The 21,520-nt window shown below is 47.8% G+C and overlaps 1 protein-coding gene across 1 annotated transcript in view; it reads left to right on the top strand.

The window, feature by feature from the left end:
• Positions 1-21,520, top strand: part of DOCK2 (dedicator of cytokinesis 2) — a 412,121-nt gene that overhangs the window by 379,351 nt on the left and 11,250 nt on the right. The window contains exons 39-46 of the mRNA XM_021698161.2: positions 2,377-2,466; positions 4,215-4,319; positions 6,368-6,509; positions 10,983-11,064; positions 12,241-12,325; positions 13,124-13,210; positions 18,815-18,991; positions 20,444-20,527. Coding sequence (XP_021553836.1) covers positions 2,377-2,466; positions 4,215-4,319; positions 6,368-6,509; positions 10,983-11,064; positions 12,241-12,325; positions 13,124-13,210; positions 18,815-18,991; positions 20,444-20,527 — 852 coding nt within the window. The remainder of the gene's footprint in view (positions 1-2,376; positions 2,467-4,214; positions 4,320-6,367; positions 6,510-10,982; positions 11,065-12,240; positions 12,326-13,123; positions 13,211-18,814; positions 18,992-20,443; positions 20,528-21,520) is intronic.

The raw sequence follows: 21,520 nt of genomic DNA, 5'->3' as shown, positions 1-21,520 counted from the left end.
CTAGCTGCTTATCATCTAGTTGGCAAAACAGACGTGCCAATCATGATCTTTTTTTGCATATTACCCTTTGATGTTGTACAATAATGGAAGATGAGGGAGGGAAAGGTAGTGCCAAGGTACTTTCAGAGCAGAGAGGAGAGAACAGATGGGTACAGCTCACTCTGATAGCCACTGCTGTGGAAGCTTCCAGAATGAAGCCCAAACTCTTTAGCATCCCTTTACCTTCCTTTCCCAATACCTCCCCTCATGGAGATTTATTGCTCCAGACCCACACAGTGGCTTTCTACTCCATAAGTCCACCTGTCAATACTTGGTGGACACCTCTACATCCCTCAAAACCCAACTCTCACATCTATTTATGTGTATGCTTTACCCACTAATGTTTCATGGAGGAAGAGACTGTCTTGTCCATACTTATGTCTGTTCCATCACTGTATACCATATCATGCCTAGAAGCCAACAGGGGCACCAAAGTTAATGTATGAGATTCAGAAGTCCCAATGACAGTATGGGCAAACTCAGGAGGAAATCCTAAGGTATCTGACTCCCATCCACCACCCCCCCCCCACCCCTTAGTGGTCTCTTAACACATGGGGAGAGCATTTCTGTCATATTATGGTGGGAAGTTGGCAAATACCTACACATGAGCCAAACAGTCCCCTGACCCAGCCCAGGGACTTTACCACCATCTTCTTGTCAGGCTGAAGAGAAGAAAAGCCCCAGCCCAGTCTGGCCTGTGGACTTGGTTCCTCCTGGCACATAAAGCATTTTTATGCTGCTCACTAAGTTGTCCACAGGTTTACAGCCATGGCTCCTCCACTCGGCACTTGCTTTTATTTATTTTTATGCTTGGATGCAGAGAGAGCATTTTTGCTACAAAGCACACACTATATTTTGGCAACCTCCCCTCTCTCCTTCCCACCTCCCCTAGCTTCTCCATTTAGATGCATTTTCCATTTTAAACTGAATATGAAATGTGATGGGTGTCCCTTGAGACTGCCAGATCTCCAGCCCACTCTGCATCTCCTCCGCCTCTCTGCAGAGGCTCCCGACCCCCTTCAGTCTAAGATGGAAGGATGATCTATTGGATTCAGCCTAAGACAGAGCAGAGGAAAAGGAAAATCCCCTATATCCAGGGTTTGTTTTTTCAGAAAATTTTTTTTCAAATGGAAAAGACCTATTTACAAAAAGTTCTTTTTTAAAAAAATAGATTTTATTTATTTATTTAACAGAGAGAGAGAGCAAGCACAAGCAGGAGGAATGACAGGCAGGGAAGAAGCAGGCTCCCCGCTCAGCAAGGAGCCCGATGTGGGGCTTGATCCCAGGACCCTGGGATCATGACCTGAGCTAAAGGTAGCCACTTAATGGACTGAGCCACCCAGGCACCCCAAAAAGTTCTTTTTTTTAAGAGGGGAGTGGGGGGCAGATGGAGAGGAAGAGAGAGAATTTTAACCAGGCTTCATGCCCAGTGTGGAACTCAACATGGGTCTCAATCTCACGACCCTGAGATCATGACCTGAGCTGAAATCAATAGTCAGACGCTTAACCAACGGAGCCATCCAGGTGCCCTTTACAAAAAGTTCTAATCACTCTTTTTATACTCTAGTACCAGCTCCATCTCCACCTCTCTGCAGCCTCCTCCCCACTCATACACTCCAAATAACCCCATTAAGAAGTGACAGGTATAGGGCGCCTGGGTGGCTCAGTTGGTTAAGCGACTGCCTTCGGCTCAGGTCATGATCCTGGAGTCCCTGGATCGAGTCCCGCATTGGGCTCCCTGCTCGGCAGGGAGTCTGCTTCGTCCTCTGACCCTATCCCCTCTCATGTGTTCTCTCTCTCTCATTCTCTCTCTCTCAAATAAATAAATAAAATCTTTAAAAAAAAAAAAAAGAAGTGACAGGTATAAAATTTCAGTTATAACAAGATGAATAAGTTCTAGAGACCTGCTGTACAACATTAGATCTATAGTTGACAATCCTCAGGTCACACCCAGGTGGGCATTCTAGCCCAGCTCTTGGTTGGGCATGTGACCTGGGACAGTGTTTCTGCTGTCTGAACTTCCATTTCTCACCTGGGAAACTCGAATGTTACCAGTCACCTCCCAGAGCAGTTGTGAAGACACAGAGGGCATGCAAATAAAGCATTTAGCTTCATCTCTGGCTGCTCCATTATTTGTCACAAAACCAGAATGAGGGGCAGAGGAAGGGTCATGCTCTCTGGGAAGTACCTGGCTCCCTGTGCGTGGGGCTGGGCCTGGGTCTGAGTGAGGCTTGCAGTGCAGTCCCAGGAGGCAAGCTGCCTCAAGTCCCTTCCTCAGCAAGGGTTCTACAAGCCCGGAGGTGTCTCCTAACCTTTGTGTCCATGACCTTCCTATAGATGTGGGAAGAGGCTATCAGTCTGTGCAAGGAACTGGCGGAACAGTATGAGATGGAGATCTTCGATTATGAGCTCCTGAGCCAGAACCTGGTAAGTCTGGGTGCCCAGGGCCTCGGGCTCCCCAGAGAGGCTGGGGAGAGGAAGTGGTAGGCCAGGTGGGGTCAAGACAGCAGAAAAGCCTGGAAGTAGGGCCTGAGCTGAGGAAGGCTGCTGAAAGCCTTCCTTCCAGTTGGGAGTATTCCCAGAGGGAGGTATTCTGGGAAAACTCATCAGCAACAGTTTCCCGGATGGAGTGGTAAGTACGCTGTTGCATACCCAATAAACACTGTGCTACATTTGCAGTAACATCCCCACAAATCACTAAGCCAATTAAATAAAAGCACAAATTTGTGCTTTCTGATTAACAGATAAATCACATTAAAATGTTCCCCATCTGGCCATTCCCCATTAGCTCCTTGGTGCTGGTGATTTGGTGGGGGTAAGTGGAAAGTGGGGGAAGCCAGCCTAGCCTGCTCAGGCTGCAGATGCCAGGGCTTGGAGAGGAAGTGGCCTCTGCAGGGAAAGCGCAGAACATTTTGGCTGCTCCTACCACTTGTACACCTCCCACATATTTCCTGGTCACCTCAGAGCCAGGCCCCGGCGCCCATCTTAGCCTATTTTGACAGGCCAGTCCAGCTGTGTCCAGGAAACTCTAAAATGAGAGTCAGAATGTGGAGAGATGGTTTATTGCTTCTTGGGCGGGGAGGGGAATGGGTATTGAGAACCATGTTCTTGTTAAAAACAACTGAGCTCTTAGCTGTTTGTACTGTGTGTAAGATATGATGCAAACACACACATGTCGTCACACCAAGAGACACTGATATCTACCCCACACATACATCCACATAGATGTTTGCAGACATGTAGACACACACGCCTTCTAAACATGTGCATTCATGTGCTTGCTCACACACACACGCACACAGAGTGCACATTCATGCACACACACGCGCACACATACATCCCATACACGTTTGTATGCACAGGTACACACACATATCCTATACACATGTATGCACAACACACACACAACACACACATGTGCACACATGTATGCACAACACGCACACGGTGCACATGTACTCACACATGGTACACATGTATGCACACAGAGTACACATATACACACATGGTGCACACATGCGCACACGTGACACACATGCGTGCCCACACGTGCAATACATCTGGTGCACACGCACACGTGGTGCGCATGTGTGCACGCACACATGGTACATGTGTTTGTGTGCACATGTGACACGCGTGTGCGTGTGCACACATGTATACGCACATGAACACACATGGTACACTTGTGTGCATGCACACATGCACACACAGTACAGATTCATGCACCTGCTGATGTACATGCACATCCATGCTCTGAGGCTTGTGCTGCACAGGCTTGTGTCCACGCACATTTATCTCTCATAAATACATGCCTCGTGTGCATGGAGGAGGGAGCAGTGTGGCGATGGGGGCTCTGCACTGCTGGCTGGATTCAGCTCCATACTTACTAGTTACACTATGAGACACCATTTCTTTCTCCGCAAAACAGAGATACGATACTTGTTACGAGGATGATGCAAGTAAGTGAGCTAGTACAGGTGGAGTGATCAACATGGGACCTGGTACAGGGTAAACACAGCTACTGCTGTGATGATGATAGACATAGCCACAGATATGCAAACATGTGCACTGGGCGTCATGGTATAATGATCATGTCTCAAGTGTGGCCTCTCTGAGTGGAATGTGCCCTCGATACACATCTATGTGGTTACAAGCTCTGAGTTTTCTCCCTCCAGATCCAGCAAGCAAAATTCTATGAAAACATCATGAAAATCCTCAGGCCCAAGCCAGACTACTTTGCCGTTGGATACTACGGCCAGGGATTTCCCTCCTTTCTGCGGGTGAGTGTGCTGGTGACGGAGACCCCAGGCCAGGGGCCTGGGGCTTCTCAGCTGTCACTTTGTGCTTCGAGGATCCACTTATACCCAGACTCTCTGCTCTCCTCCTGAGTGCTGCCCTCCTCCCAGCACACGCCCAGTCCCCTCCATCATCACCACCCTCAGCCACCCCATGTTTCTCTAGATATGCAGCAACCAGAGCTGCCCCGCAAGGTGGTAGCTCCCCATCCCTGAGTGAGGTGTTCAAGGAGAGCCAGAGGACCTCAGCTATCCAGCAGGCATTGCAGGGCACCAGTTCTCAGACCCTTTGGGCTCAGGAATCTCTTTTCTCTCTGAAAAATTATTGAGGTCTTCCATGAACTTTTGTATTTATAAGTTCTGTCTACATCTACCGTACTCAAAATTAAAACGAAGACAACTTTAAAATACTTATCTTTGTATTTAAAAATAATAATTAACCTCTCATGTGTTAGCATAACTTGTATCTTTATGAAAAATATTGTGTGTTTTCCCATATTTTCCCATAAAAATATATGCCAACAGTGAGATTGTTTCATATTTCTGCAGATCTCTTTAATGTTTAGATTGAGAGAGGATAGCTAGGTTCTTATACCTGCTTCTGCATTCAGTCTGTCATGACAATACACATCATGCAGGCTCTGGAAAATTCTACTGTACATCTGAGAGAATGAGAGTAAAAAAGGCAAATACCAGCTGTCCATTATTTTGAAGAGTGTTCCCTGGTCTTATGAGGTCCTGAAAGTGTCCTAGAGACCCTCAGGGGTCTCTGGAGCATACTTTCTGAACCAGAGTTTTTGTGGAATATTCACTGATCATGTAGAGAGTTGGACTAGGGCAGTTATAGGCTTCCTTCCTATAGGACTCCTTCCAGTGAGGCTATGGTTCAGTTCTGAGGTCAGGGAGGTAGAAAAGAAACAGCAAATCTGATCTCTAACCTTACTTGATTTACAATGCAGTCGAAGAGATAAGTCTCTCGCTGTAACCAGTCAGTGTGGAAGTCAGAGTGAGCTCATAGGAGTGAACACCATAGCCTGCAGAAGAGGTAGATAGTAAGGCTTTCCTCAGTGGAACAGAGGGGACTTCCCAAACCTGATTGTTCATCAGAACCCCCTGAGGAGCTTGTTAAAAATACATGTTTCTGGATCCTACTACCATAGATCCCATTTCAGCAGGTCTGGAGCAAGGCCTGGGGAGCTGAACTTCTAGAAGTCTCCGAGGCCCATCTGATAATCCCCCAGATTTGAAAACACTGATGTGCAGAGGTGACAGTTGTGGATTTGGACTGCGGAACTTCTGGGCCATTAGATGTGGCACGGATGGTACAAAACATTCTAGAACAGGGTTTCTCAACCTCAGCTCTAGTGACATTTTAGACCAGGTTATTCTTCGTTATGGGGGCTGTCGTCTGCATTGAAGGACATTTAGTAGCATCCTGAGCCTCTACCCACTGGGTTCCAGTAGCTCTCCCTCCCCCAAGCTGTGACAACCAAAAATATTTCCAGACATTGCCAGTATCCCTTAGGAGGCAAAATCACCCCCTGTTTGAAAACTACTGATTTAGAGGAGGCTAACACGGTCAGAGAAGGATAAAGAGTGTGTTTCTATGGATCTAGAGCCAGGAGCCATGTGATGAAGGACCCGAATGCTGAGACTTTCCATGCTGCAGGCCCAGCCCACAGGACCCATGAAAGGCAGGAGGGACGTGTTATGGTCATGTAAACAGAAGAGCAGGTGTGACACATTGAAAGCCAAGTGAGGAGTAATTCTGAAAGCTGTCAGGGCAGTCTGAAGAAGTTCTCCACATCCATGATCCCCCCCTCCTTTTAGAATCAATCTTTTTAAAGAAGTGATGTGGCCAGCGAGGTCAGTGAGCTGAGTTTCTCCTTGCTGTGGTGGGGAAGCAGAAAGGAGAGACATCTATAGGAGGTCACCATAGCTCTGTGCTCATGTCACAAGCCTCCCAGCTTTGCTTACATCATGTTCTCCAAGCCTGGGCCCTGAGATCTCTGTTGGGTGTCATTTTTCTGCAGAACAAAGTATTCATCTACCGAGGGAAGGAGTATGAGCGGAGAGAAGATTTCCAGATGCAGCTGATGAGCCAGTTCCCCAATGCAGAGAAGATGAATACAACCTCTGCCCCTGGAGACGATGTGAAGAATGCCCCAGGCCAGTGTATCCTTGGAGAATGGCCCAACCAGGGGCCAGGCAGAGGCAGCTCTGCTGGGACTTCAGCCCACAGAGCCCCACCTTAGAGCTTAGAGTTGCTGCCAGAATCATTGCAGTGGTGCCAATTTTAGTGTCCAGTGTGGGATCCAAAGAATCCATCTCGGGAAACTGAACACTGCATTCACTGATCAATGCACTCATTCATTCATTCTCATAATGAATACTATCAAGCCCTGACTCTGTGCTGATCATTGCGCAGGGTGCTGAAGATCACACTCACAAAATGGTCCTACCTTCAGGGAGCTTACAGTCTAGCAAGTAAAAGAGACACCAAACTAATTGCACCATTAAATATGTTTATAAAAATGGGATTAATGCCAAGAGGAAGCCATGCAGGACACTGTGATCGGGAGGGCAGAGAAGGCTTCCTTGAGGAAGGTAATGTTTACGGTTAGCAACCCGCCAGAGGTCAGTGGGAGGCAAAGAGAATGGCCCAGACAGAGGTAAGGACCATCATGTGCCCGGGCCTTGAGTGGGAAAGAGCACAGCAGGTTCCAAGAACTGAAATAGTGCCACGTTGCTCTTACAATAAGATTAAAACTCCTACGCGAGGCCAGTGGGCTGTCCACCAACTGACCCCTGCCTGCCTCTCCAATGTCATTGCCCCCCTCCCCATGATTCCTTCCCTCTCTCATGCCCCTCTGGCCACAGTGGCCTCATTTCTGTTGCCTAAACATACCTACCTGGTTCCCCCTGGGCCTGTGCATCTTCTGTTCCCTCTGTGTGTCATGCCCTTCCCCTATAGCTCTTTTTTCACCCATCAGATTGAACCTGGTGTCACCTCCTGGAAGAGACTCTCCTGGTCACTTATCTAAAGTTGCCTTTTCTGAGCTCTTCATGAGCCTCGTGTCTCAAACCCTGTTTGTTTTCTTTAGAGAGTTGATCCCAATCTTCTATCTTTCGTGCTTTTTAAAGGTCCACGTAAGCTAGACTGTAAGCTTTGGGAGGGCAGAGGCCTGCACTGCCTTGTTCACCACAATAACCACCCCCCCAACACACACCACCTGCCTCGGTGCACAAAGCTGACACTGAGAAACTCCTTGTTGATTAATAGAAAGACAAGGGAAATAAGAGAGAAAGAAAAGAGAGATAGACAAATAGAGACTAGAAGGAGGGAAGGACACAGGGAGGAAGCCAGCTCATTGGAGTCCGCAAAGAAGGGCACAGGAGACACGAGATGATGCCAGTGAGGTTGGATCAGTGGTGGTGTTTGTAGGGCCAGGAGCTGACACTGGGCAGGAGGCAGGACTCCTGGGGGCAGAGAGCATAGAAACCCGAGGAGCAGGCAGACAGCTGAGTGGAGATGTACTCACCCACCCTGGCTCCCACACTGCACCCTGTAGCACAAATTAAGTTACAGCCTTTAAAATGGGGTTGACAGGTTGCATGGCTGGGCTGCTAAGTCTGCCGAACCTTAATCCAAATATTTTTCCCTTGGGTGATAAATATTCATCTGTAACCTTTTCATTATGCTCACCTGCCCTTCATGCCTGCTCTACCATGGTGTTTGCGAGAGGAAATGCAACTAGTCCTGGGGCTGACTGGTTACAAATGTGATTTGGGTTACAGACGAGACAGGAGATTAGTACTAAGGCCCTTCTTAAGTAGACTCCTGGCTTTGAATAGCTGTGGTCTTGTAGCTTGGGGCAGATGGAGAGCATGGGTTATGGGGCCATCTCATCATATGTGGGCCTGATTCAGTGCCAGGAATCAGGTGGAAAAGGAAAAAGGGCTGACATTTGCTAAATGTCCTCTTCATGCCATGCATGAGATTGAGTGTTTTGTAAACATTATTTCTTTAACCCCATAAAACTCTATAAGATGGGTATTATTTTTGTCATATGTCATAGGGAAGGAATGTGTAGGGCAGAGAGGTAAAGTAGTTTTCCTAGGATCACAAACCTAGTTAGTGATGGAGGGAAGATCTGAACTCTAAGATCTATCTCAAAGTCTGTATTCTTTCTATAATGCCATCACTTTCATCAAGATTCATGAAGAGAATGTTCTTTATTAACTGTTCACCATGCACCAGGCATTTTTCATGCATTGTTTCATTTTAGCCTTATAGTAATCCTATGAGTTGGGGATTATTACTCTCTGTATTTTGCAAATAAGAAAACCAAGGCTCAAAAAATGTAAGCAGCTTACACAAGGTCCTGGGAACTGATAGAGCTAGGATTTGAACTCAGGTCTGCTTATTGCCCAAATCTGAATTCTTAATGCTCTGTTCTCTTACCTTCTCTAGTGGAGCTGACAAGCAGCTTGGAAGGGTGACACATCTCATGTCTTTTCATTTAAGTATCAAGTGGGGGAAGACATCTGAAGCAAAGGTCTCTTAGTTGAGTGTCTCCTATCTCCCACCTTCCCCCTGCCCAGAACTTGGGGTCACAGTTCCATGCATAGATTCAACATGTGCTGAGACAGTCTAACCATGCATCCTCCTGGACATGATTTGAGGGCTCTAGTGTCACTAGCTTCCCCAGGGCAGGTTTGGATTCTCCTCTTGGACCGAGGCCAATTGCTAAGATCAGTAAATATGACCTAAAACCTTCTCTAAAACAAGGGTTAGCAAATTTCTCTGTAAAGGACCAGATGGGAAATATTTTAGTCTTTGTGGGCTGTGTGGTCTCTATGTCATAACTACTCAACTCTGTGGTTGTAGTGGGAAAACAGCCATGGATAATACATAAATGGATTAGCATGGAAACCAAAGTGGTTTCCCTTTCGGAGAAGGCTGTTGGCTGTATGGCTTGAGAAAGAGAATGGTTTTCCTGAATATTACAGAAATCCTTCCAGTGAGGTTTGGCATTGTGTTCTCTCTCTCTCTCTCTCTCTCCCTCCCTCTCTTTCTCTCTGAGGGACTCTCATTTAATGTGGAAATATTCTCCAGAGGTAAAACAATTAAATCCCCAGCATATTAGTATGGACTAAGTTTATCAGAGGGGAACAATTGAACTTGGAATTATATTTTAGCCATTTCTTCTGTGTGAAAGAATCTACCATCAGAAAGCTCCCAGTGTGGTGGGAGGGCTTGGGAGGAGAAGAAGACAGGGAGCTAGAGAGATAAGAGTCCTAAGTACAGGCAAAATGCCGTGGAGAGTCAAAGGAAGGAAAGGACACCTGACTGGGGGTAAATTGAATGCTCACGGAGCCTGTCATATATGACATTTGCCTCAAGGGCTCACAGGGAGAGGGGATGATATGAGAAAATATTTCAAGCAAAGGGCATAGAAGAATCTTTGGGGTAGCCAGAGATAATGGTGGGACATGGGTTGGGGTCATATTAGAGTAACTTTGAATGCCAATAAGAGGAGTTTGTGATTCCTTAGTTGGCAGAAATTGCAGGTTCAGGAGAGAGTTTTTGGAGTTATGGTGGTCATTGGGTAGAATGAAGGGATGAGAGTACTTGGACACCTGAAGAAGAGAGATGAGTAAAAGAGATGGAAGGCAGAGGAAGGGAAGGAGGAACCAGGGAATAAGACCAGTGATGACTGGTTTTGTTTATTTGGATGGCCATGTTATCAGCTTAAAATGAATAAAGGTCTAGAATAGGCAGATAACGCTCCCATTGCCTGTGCCTGTGGCAGGCATCACTAATCAATCATAGAACTGTTTCCCACTGATCCTGGACACGGCCTTACAATCCTGCCACAGGCAGTTACTTTCAAGCTTTCAGAGTTGGAATGCAAAATGATATCTCTTTGCATGCTCTAAAGCTGTGCTTCTCAAACTTAAGGATGCATATGTATCACCTGAAGATCTTAAACTACAGACACTGATTCAGTAGGTCTGAGGTAGGGCTTGGGACTCACCATCTCTAACAAGCCTCCAGGTGATGTGATGCTGCTGGGCAAAGGACCACACTGGAGTCTGGAGTCAAGGAACCCCGAGCAGGGGGTTAACAGACCCAAATACAAACCTCTGTTCTGTTCTCACAAGCTGTGTGACCTTCAACAATTAGTCTGGCTTCTTTGACCTTGATGTCCTCATCTATGAAAGGGGGACGACTTACATTAATAACACTGCTCAGTGGAATTGGCGAGATGAAAGGAGACCATGGGGAGATGTGCTCTGTAATTGATTGAGAACTATAAATTCATTAGATGGTATTACTGTTAATATAGAAATGATGATGATGATGATGATGATGATGATGATGATTAAGGACCACTAACCAACTCTTAGCAGGGCCTGAGCCCTGGGATAAGGTTGCAAGTGACAGGCAGTTCTGTTAAGGACCAGGGTGACTACTAACTTCTCATTAGGACCTAGCTGGCAGCCAGCAACCTGAGGTCAGTCATTCAGTAAAACTTGGCCTCAGAAGGGCTGTCCAGGCAGGTCTCACCTGGGACCTGCTATATTTGGAACTGTTCCCACAGCCGACAACATGGTGTGAGCCCTTAACAGCAGGAATCCCAGACATCCAGTGTTTCACTGTCCAGCCGGTCTTGGATGAACACCCAAGGTTCAAGAATAAGCCAGTGCCTGACCAGATAATAAAGTAAGACCCACAGTTCATTGGAAGGAGGGATGGGGAAGAAAATCCCATGGGACCGCCAAGCTGAGCTAGTGGCAGGACAGGCCCTGGAGCCCTTCCAGTTCTTTTTCTGGGTCAGCCAGCCTTTTATCCCTTTTCCTCTTGGGAAAAGAATCACCTGCCCCCCATTAGCCATCTGGGCTCTGCCCCTGAAAAGGCTGAAGCCAGAGATGGGAGGAACGAGGCACAGCAAATCCTCAGGAAGCAGCAATGATGTGCACCGAGCTGGAGATGACAGAGAGGTTCCAAGGAATCCATAGCCAGACTGTGGGCTGGGCAGGCGACAGGCAGGGTGGGGACAGAGGGACAGTGCTCATCCTGAGCACGTTCTTCCAAAGAGACATCTTGTCAGCATTTGTTGAGGTTGCGCAATGAACAGGGGATGTGCTCTGGCTATAGGGGCATTAGAGAAAGCAGACGGAAGGTGGGTCTCCATCTGTTCAGAACCAGATCACAAGGTCAGTGATGAGGCCATGAGGCAGGGGTTCTGTGGGGCACCCCTCCGAGCTGCCCAGGTTACCCTCATCAGACCCAGGTACCCACTATAGCACCTGGGAGGACGTTGGGAAGCAGGAGGTCTTTGTGAGAAGAAGGGCCTGTCCACTCAGGGCAAGGCAGTCCACCCCAGCAGCCTCACACCAGGGCAGGAAGCAGAGCTGGTCTAGCTCAACTCGGGTCTGAGCCTCCCCTCACCCTTCAGTCCAATGCTGTGGGCAAAGAATAACAACTATACAGCTGGCACCGTGCCCTGCTGGCCCCAGTGTGAGAATCTCCCTAGAGATTCAGGAAGAGTGATTTGGGGGGTGCTTGGGATACCTAAGGAAATCCGCAGAAGATACTCCTGGGACATGAGGCATATCTTAGGCATATCTAGATCCTTCATTGAGGTCACAGGTGTGCATTAATGCTAAAACTCCAACTCCTTGGGTACCATGTTCTCATAGGACATAAGACTAATCCAGCTAGTCTAGCTTCTAAATCACTTTGCCAGGAGCACCTGATTTTAAATGCTACAACAAGGGTTCTGCCAGACCTGAAGTTTACTGTAATGAGCCTCCTTGGACAGCACAAGGTCAGTTCAGGTTCTGTATCAGCAGCCTGGCATGTTACCAGGAGCTTCTGCCTCTTCCTGTCTTGCAGCTTTTATAAATCCAACTATGTGCAGAAGTTCCACTATTCGCGGCCTGTGCGCAAAGGGACCGTCGACCCTGAGAATGAGTTTGCCGTGAGTATCTCCCCTCCCCTTCAGCAGCCTTGATCATTCCCCCAGGGCTGCCTTTACCAACCAGAGCAGGCACCTGCCAGTGTCAGAATGGGAGGGCATTTGTTCCAAAGCAGAAAGAAGTAAAACTAACATCTATTAATATGATGACACCCATTCTCCAGTCTTTTCCACTGGGTTTGTTTTCATTTCTTGAGCCTCTCCACTTTCAAGATACAGACCAGGCCTTTTCAACCACAGGGCATTTCAGACATTTCCGGAATGTAGGAACCCTCAGGCTAAGCAGGGGTGTTGATGAAGTCAAACCTTCCAAAAAAATAGTAATAAGAAGCCACAGGGATTTCAGTCCCCAGGATCCCCTGTGTGCTTCCCAGCTAGGATCTGTCTTCTGTTCCCAAGGCTGGCATGAGGAGGTGGCTCTAAGTTTCTCTCTGCTCCTTGCCTTAGACTGTGATTCTTCATATTTTGGAAGTCACTGGCCCTTTACGAATGTAACACTGTGAACCCTCCCCCCAGACAATGCAGGTAGATGCATTCAATATTGCTTAAAAATCCTGACGATTCAGAGACCCAGATTAAGACTTACTGGGCCTAAATCCAGGGAAAACTTTAACTTCACATTGGGAAAGAATTCTTAAGGATAAGGTGGGAGTATGTTTCTGAGTCTTGCAACGTTTATCTGGACTCTGAGTAGATGAGAGGTTTGGGGGCCTGGCTGGGTTCTTGCCAAACTTCTCTGATGGCCAGTTTTCATCAAGTGTGTTGCTTTCCTGTCCTTACCACCCCCTGCTTATGGGACAGTCGATGTGGATCGAGAGAACCTCCTTCATAACTGCATACAAGCTTCCAGGGATCCTGCGCTGGTTTGAGGTGGTTCACATGTCCCAGGTGAGTCTCCAGGCCTTCCGGGCATAGCCAGTCTCAGGAGCCCCTTTAAACTATAAGAAGGGGACAAGCTTTTGTTCAAAGCCTAGAATTCCAATGCAAGAAGGGACCTGTGGTACCATCCAGATCACCTGCTTTCAGATTTCTCTCTTAAGCATCAGACAAGTTTTTCCCCCTGGCAAATGAAACCTACACAAGAATCTTGTAATAAAGCTGATGAATGGAAGCTTCTGTGGCTGGGTGCAGCAGGGAGGCAGGGCCTAGAACACCATGCACTCAGTCATATCCTCATCTCCTCCTATCTCAGCAGCACCTTGGGGCTCCGCTGTAGAATCCCACTGTGAACCCATTTTATAGTTGGATAAACTGAGGCTCAGAGAGAGGAAATCACACAGAGGCAAAGCTCTGGCTAGACTGCAATTGTTTGAACTCCCCTTGGGGAGATAGCATGTCTTTTGCTTCTCAACACACTTCAGGGCCTCCAGGTCCTTAAACAGCTAAGGATCTTGCAGCTCCCAGGATGCAAAGGGAAGGCCAGGGTGATTATGAGGAAACTTGAAACATGGGGACATATTCAGGGTGTCATTCATTTATTCATTTAATAAATATTTAATGAGTACCCAACACATGTCAAGCACCTAGGGATTTTTCAGTGGCACTTACATTCTAGTGGGGAAGACATACTGAAAAGTCGAAGTAAGTATAATAATGTCATGGTGATAACCAGAATGGGGAAAAATAAAAGAAAAGTGGTGGTGGAGTGCTGCTATATTAAATAGGGTGGTCAGAGAATGCCTCCCTGCCAAAATGAAGGCCTGGGAGGGAGTTTGGCATTTGAAGGGAGTAGTCCACGCAGATATCACAGAGAAGGACATTCTAGCAGCGGGACCAACAAGTGCACAGGCCCTGGGGACGGAACGTGCTTGTGTCTGATTCACGGCAAGTGAGGGTGAGTAGTCGGAACCTGATACCAGATCCTGCAGGACCTCGTAGGCCACCATAAGGACTTTAGCTTTTCCACTGACTGACCTGGAGCCATGAGCAAAGAAGGGACATGGTCTGGCTGACCTTGTCCAGCTGCTGTATTATCAGCTTGAGACCATCCCACTCTAGCCCTTACTGTCCCCCAGCAGCTTGATGGCCCTCCAATCTCCTTTTCACAGGCTTGGCCTAGACCTTAGGGAAAATATCATAATGATGATGACATCAGCAAACTTTTATCAAGCATGTGCTAAACTGTTCATATGCATTATCTCACCTAAACCCCTCCACAGGACTGCAAAGTAGATATTCTTATTCTCCCATTTCACAGATGAGAGAACTGATGTACCATGTGAGTTTGTGGGTTATTTAAGCTTTAGTGGAAGAAGTGGGATTTGATTTTCACCTCCTATATCAGACATCTGGACCAGATTCACTCTCTCCGTCCTAAACATGTCCCCAGCCCATCCCGACATCAGTGGCACCCTGGAAAGAAAAAACTATTCATGCTCTTTACTCATGGGACACATTGGTACATGATAAGCTTTGACAGGTGTCCCAGGCACAGTATCAAGGGCTTTACAGCATTATCCCATCTAATCCTTACAAAACCCTGAGACATATATACTCTCACCAATCCCATTTTTGAGGTGAGGAATCAGAAACTTTTTGCTAATATGCAGCCTCCACCCATTGGCCCTGGCTGTGTCTTATCCTCTGGTGGTATTCTGCTCCAGCTAGGCTGTGGGAAGACTGAGGGAGTTCCCGCTGTACTCCCTGTCCTCCCCCACCACCTGCCAACCCCTCTATGGTGTTTCTCCTCAAAGCACCCATCACCCCCTAATAGACTACATAATTTGCCTATGGGTCGCTTTTTTTTTTTTTTTAAGATTTTATTTATTTATTTGAGAGAGAGAGAGAGAGAGAGAGAGACAATGAGCAGGGGGAGTGGGAGAAGGAGAGGGAGAAGCAGACTCCCCGCTGAGCAGAGAGCCTGATGCGGGGCTTGATCCTGGGACTCTGGAATCATGACCTGAGCCGAAGGCAGACGCTTAACCAAGTGAGCCACCCAGGTGCCCCCCATAGAATTTTAAACATGATAACATAATATAATCTCTACTAGAATATAAGCTCCAGGAAGAGAGATTTTTGGCTATTTTGTTCCCGACCCTATCTCTGAGTGCGAAAATTAATCTCGGGTACATAACTGGTGCTCAAGATTATTTGTTAAATAAAGCCATCACTCAATCACTCAGTTAATATGCAGAAACCCTTAATATCTGAGCTGGTTATCTTGTTTTGTGAACTCAGGATTATGAAGTTAGGAAAGAGCCAACCTTTTTGTTTTGCTTCATTTATCCGGATGCCTTCTGAGAGAAGGGGTTTGGAAAATGTCCCGAAAGTTAATTGGAGTGAACTTACCTGTAATAGCCTCCCTCAGTTGAGTTACCAAGAACTTCAGGATGTCTCAGACATCAAAGTTTCATGCCTGCTGAGTGAGTTCATTTTCAAAAATCTGTTTTTGTCTTATATGAATTGGTATCTTGTTGTCAGTTATTTCTTGCACGAATTGTCTTGACTACAGTACTGTTTGTACAGAGCAGTGTTTTCCAATAGAATTCCAGTGTTGGTTCTGTGAATTGAGGGTTCTTTCCTTGTTCGTGGCCCTGGGAACATGCAGTCTTTACAAGGAGCTTGGAGACCCCTTTCAGCTGGGGCATTAACAAGCTATGTATGTTGGACACTGTATATCTCTGAGCCTTAGTTTTCATTACCTGTAAGATAGAGATTGAAAAACTATGGAATTTCCGAGCTGAAAGGCACTGTAGAGGTCATTTAGCCCAAGAGCTACAAATTCAAAAACCTTCCGAACCCAGGAAGATATTGCAAATATGTGAAATAATCCCATTAAGACAGCAGGGCGTGGCGTAGCTGTGGCAAGCTCCCTCCTGTTGAATTAAATCTAAAACATGAGAACACGTGTCTGGGCTAAATGAGAGGCCTCTCCAGGCCCAGTTTGGCCTACAGGTCTGCAGTGTGCAAACGCATGCCTGGTTCTTCTCCAGTGCTGTTATTGGCTTATGAAGTCACTGAAGCCCAGAATGGGACTTGAACTGTTCAAGTCATCAGTGGTAGGAGCAAATTGTAATAATAACTTAGCCTGTCTTGTGCAGCTCATGGGATTCGTAAGAGGATTTAGGAGGGTGATATGAGGGAAATGCCTTTGAAGGGATTACCATCACTTCATCTTTTGGCTGATGTTTCTCCCCCTTAAAACTATTCCAGAGTATTTGCTTCCTGATAATTTAGTTTCCCCTCACAGCAATTTGGGCAAGCATTACAAACCTATACTGCTGATAAGGAAACCAAGACTCAGAAAAGGGGCCAGAGATCCGAGGACTTGACTAAGTCCTAACAACCAATAATAAGCCAAGTTTGGTAGCAGAGTGGGCCTTCTGTGGTGAGAGGAGCTTGCCTTTTGAATCAGGAGCCCCTCCCCCCATTCCCTCCCAGCTCTGCGGCCATCTGCCCTGGGGCAAGCGACCCCTGTTGTCCAGGGAACAAAAGGAGAGTACCTGGGTGTGGTGTAAGCCCAGCGTGGGCTGACAGCTGGGAGGCGATCAGTAAATGGAGCCGGCCCCATTATCATGATCATTGCTTTTATTCCTGTTATCAGCCCCTGACATCCAGGCCTCCCACCAAATACATAACCCCCATAACTCTGCTGAGAGCTATAAACTCAGCGTAGGTGAGAAACCAAAAGAATTTTCATTCTCATTCTCTGTTCCTGATGGCTATAATGAGGTTAAAGACTTAGAGATTCAAAAATAGCTTCAGAAATGAGGGAAAAAAGCCAATCAATAGGACTTCCCATTTTTAAAAATTCACTTTAAATCCTGCGTGTTTCAGATATGCCAGGCTATTGTTGAAATCCAGGGGTGGTGACAGATTTTCCTTAGAACTCAGTCTAGACCTTGGCTTTGTAAAGTCCCTGCGGGGCTGGTCTGTGTGCTTGATGGAAATGAGACCGTGGGTTGTAGCTTGTGGCATATGGACTTCAGCCCCCACCAGCCTGAGCAGCCACCCCCGGGAATTCATTTCCCTCCTTGTACGGATGCACGTGTGTGTGCAAGCTCATGTGTGCAAGCGCATGTGTGTGCATGTTTGAATGTGTTTGTGTGAATGTGGCAGGGGGAGAAGGAAACAGAGGTGGAGTCTACTCCTGGGGCCTTCGTATGGCGGCAGAGAGCAGCCTTCCTCAAAAAGGTCCAGAAACAAGGGGGTGTGGAGGCTAGGATCTCACAGATCCACGGAAATGGTTTAGAAAGATGACCAAGAGCATGGCTATAGAGGCCGTCTGTCCTCATACACAGTGGTTATAACAATTAGCAGGTGCCAACTGTTAAAGAACTCTCCTATGAGTCAAGTGCTGTATTATCTCAAAAAACCTTTGCTACATACCCAGTGAGGCAGGCACTATATGACCATCATGTCACAGATGATCCAGTGTAGGGTCCCTTCTGCCAAGAAGTCTTCTCCCGTTACTCGACGCTTCCATCCAGGCTCTACCTGGCCTTGCTGGCAAGACTTCCCTTCTTAAGGACAACTGCTGGCCTCTGTCCTAACACCAACAAGAATTAATAACAGTGGCTACCAGCTACTCTCTGAAGCAGGTTTTTTATCCTCTGTCCTCATTTTACCAGAGTCAACCCAGGCTCAGAAGGGTTAGAAAATGTGCTCAAGGTCACACAGCTAGAAAAAATGGCAGAGCTGAGATTTACACTTAGTTTTATTTTGTTTAGTTCAAGGGTCCGCAAACTATGGCTTGGGGGCCAGACCCCACTTGCACCTATTTTGGTAAATAGTTCTCTTGTAACAACCAACAATGGGGCTCGTTCGTTCGTTTACATGCGGCCTGTGGCGGCTTTCTCTCTACAATAGCAGGCTGTGTCCTTGCCTCAGAGCCTAAAAAGTACTTACCGTCTGGCCCTTTTACAGAAAAAGTGTGCAGACCCCCTGGCTCAGTTTTGAATTCCAGATCCCATCTTTTGAAAACCACGCTGTTTTGCCAGTTCCCATTCGATGGCACTCCGTTTATATTGCTTTCTAAGAGGTGTTAGAAAGGGGTTTCGTTTGATCTTCTCAACTAAATCGAGCCTGCCTTGGAGCAGCGACCTTTATACACCAACCAACCTTAGGACCTACTATGAGCCAGGCGGAGTGACCAGATCACCGGCTGCCCACACACCTAGTAGCTCACACACAGTAGGTGCACAACCGGAAGGGCTGAATTGGAGCGTGTTTCGCCCAGGTGATAAGAAGAGAAAACCCTCCCTGGAGCATACCGGGCCTCTGAAATCCCAGCAAGGGCCTGAGACTCCCCCTCCCCCACCTCTTCCTCCCCAGGGAAATGCCTTTCTCACTAAGCAGAAAGTTAGCCTGTCTCTCCCCAGATGGAAGACAGCCCCTAGAACTCACTGATTATAACAAGAGCCTGTTACAGCCCCTTGGGGAGCATTGCCTCATTTGAATTCCAACCCCAAATGAAATCAATACCAATAATTATATCTGTTTTTAAAGCAACGTGCTAAGGCCCTTTCTTCCTGGTGATCTCGTTTTCAACAGACCACAATTAGCCCTCTGGAGAATGCCATTGAAACTATGTCCACAGCCAATGAGAAGATCCTGATGATGATCAACCAGTACCAGAGTGACGAGAGCCTCCCCATTAACCCACTCTCCATGCTCCTGAACGGGATCGTGGACCCTGCTGTCATGGGAGGGTTCGCCAAATACGAGAAGGTGAGGGCTTCCACCCTCCAGCTGCGCCCCCCCCCCCCCTGTGGTCACAGAGCGGTGACAGGAGGGCCTGGGGGCAGAGATGTAGCTGCATGTCACTATCTTACTGTGGCTGTGTGTCCCCCAAAGGGACACTTCAGCTTGGTGGGACCTCAGACACCTTCCAGAGTTTCTACAGCCCGTCTCTCATCTCCTTTCCACCCTCAATGCCACATTCTGCCGTAGCAGGAAGGAGCAGGGGCCACAAGGATCCCCTATTCCCCTGGGCACATCCGTGCACCTCCCTCAGGGAAAGGCTCTGGATTGGGGCCAGATGACAGAAGTGCAGGAGCCACACATCCAAGTACACGCCACCTGTGTGAACCCATCTCTTCCACAGATGCTCGAAATGACCTCTACAGATGGAAAGAAATGAAACCCAGAATGTGTGAAAATATAGAAAGGATAGGAGACCAACTCCAAAATGGAGTTATAATCTAGGCATCTGGGTCATAAGGTCTCTCCAGAGATGCCCACACATTTTAGCCACAGATTTTATTTTTGAGCCTCCTGGTATCTACGGCAAAAAGAGAAATGCCAGTGGTTATATGAGTCACATTTTCCACTAGGGGAAAATGCCAATTTCTCAGTAGAGGGACATAGCTTTTCCCAGCATTGAAGTAGAATAAGAAGGCTTTATTTGGTTTTTACCTAGTCTGTACATTAATGGCACAGAGGGGGAAAATGGACTCCTCATTCTAATACATCTCATAATGATTTCCCTATTTATCTTTCCTATGTCCTCCACTGATGTAAAACTAAGAATACAATGCAGTAGTATAATTCAGGGACAGTAATTTCAGTCTCCCAAGCAGTCCTTCTAGCTACTCTTGGATATCCCATTAGTCATCATCAGCAAGCCTTTGTTCAGCCTTGAGGGGTGATAATATATGCCTATGTATGTGCATACACATGAGGACATAAGTCCAGAAAGAGCTAGGGGCTGCCAGGGGCACCCACAGTAAGGGAGGTGATGAGGAGGGCTGGAGCACCACAGCCGAAAGACCTTCCTGCGTGCTTTTCCCTGCGGCAATGCTCCAAAACTTGAAGGAGCATCAGAATCCCAGGCCGGCTTCTCCTTCCACCCCCCACCCCACCCAGAGGTTCTGATTCAGTGGGTTGGGTGGGACCCAAGAATTTACATGTCTGACAAGTTCCCAGGTGATGCTGATGCTTATGTTCCTGGGAGAATTTGAGAACTACTTCCGTGGGGTTTGTGGCCCTTGTCCAGGGGGTTCTGATCTGAGCCTTCAGGAAGAGGAAACAATGTCCGTCCTACAGGGCCCTGCCCTAACCAAATACATGTGACCTCAAGCCTGCCCCCCCAATAGCGTCCTTTTCTAGTAACAGAGAGATCCGTTGTGGGATCCAGGCCACATGAATAGGAAACCCCAAATGCCTGCCTGTCCTCCCCAGGCCTTTTTCACAGAGGAGTACACAAGAGATCACCCGGATGACCAGGAAAAACTGAGCCGCCTCAAGGACCTGATTGCGTGGCAGGTAACACACAGCTGGGCCGGGGTGGGGTCACCCTGCCTCCTTCCTGCCCTCTCCCTGCTGCGTCCCCTCTGCTAGCTAGTCTCTGGCTGGCATGGCCAAGTTTAACCCCTTCTCCCGTCCCTTGACTTTTGGCCCTTCCTCTGAATCCCCATCTCCCGTGAGCAGGCTCGCACTGGAACTGGGATTTGGGGCACTGCGCCCCTGGGGCGCCACACAGGTGCTGAGCAGCGATGCTGTTCTGCATGCTGCTAAGAATGCACGTGGAATTCAGAAGAGGTGGCTTTTCCCAGTGGGACTGAAATGAAAGCCAGGACCCCCACCTGGCACGCGCCAATCAGATAATAGATTTTGGCCCCCACCCCCACCTCCTAAAGCTGACCCAGTTTGTTGCATATAATGTTCAGATGGATTATCAGGTTTGGAAAATAATTGAGGCCTTCATTTAGTGGGTTTTTGGTCAAAGAGCCTGCATTCTGCACCTCCAGAGCCAAGCCAGAAAACTTGGAAGGCACTGTCCTTCCTGCCACCCCACTTGTCTTTGTCTCCCCTCTATCTCTTCTCTCCTTGCACCCCATCTCCTCCCTCCGTGCTTGCTCTCTTTCGGTCTCTGTCTTCCTGTGCTTCTGTCCCTTTCTCCTTCTCTCTTAGACCTCCCTTGCTTCTATCCCTCCTCTGTCTTTTGCCTCCCTCTGCCCCTCACATCTTACTCCTCTCTCCACTTCTCTCCCTCCTTCTCCCTGCCTTTCTCTGGCTCCCTCTCCTATGTTTTCTCTCCCTTCTTCTCTCTCCTTTTATTTCTCTCTCCCCCTCTCCCCTACTCCCTGGAGGCCAAACAGTCCACCACCTCCCCCCACCCAGAGGCCTCCAAAGGACAAGACTCCCCATCCTGGAACATGAACCTGCTCTGCAGGGACCACTCAGGGGCCAGAACGCCAGGTGGGCTCCAGAGGGCAGGAGAGAGAGGGAGGCACAGAGCTGGGGACAGCAGTTAAC

This window comes from Neomonachus schauinslandi, chromosome 7, assembly GCF_002201575.2.
Source record: "Neomonachus schauinslandi chromosome 7, ASM220157v2, whole genome shotgun sequence".
NCBI lineage: Eukaryota > Metazoa > Chordata > Mammalia > Carnivora > Phocidae > Neomonachus > Neomonachus schauinslandi.
Note: the sequence above shows the minus strand (reverse complement) of the source record. Positions and strands in the feature narration are given on the sequence as shown.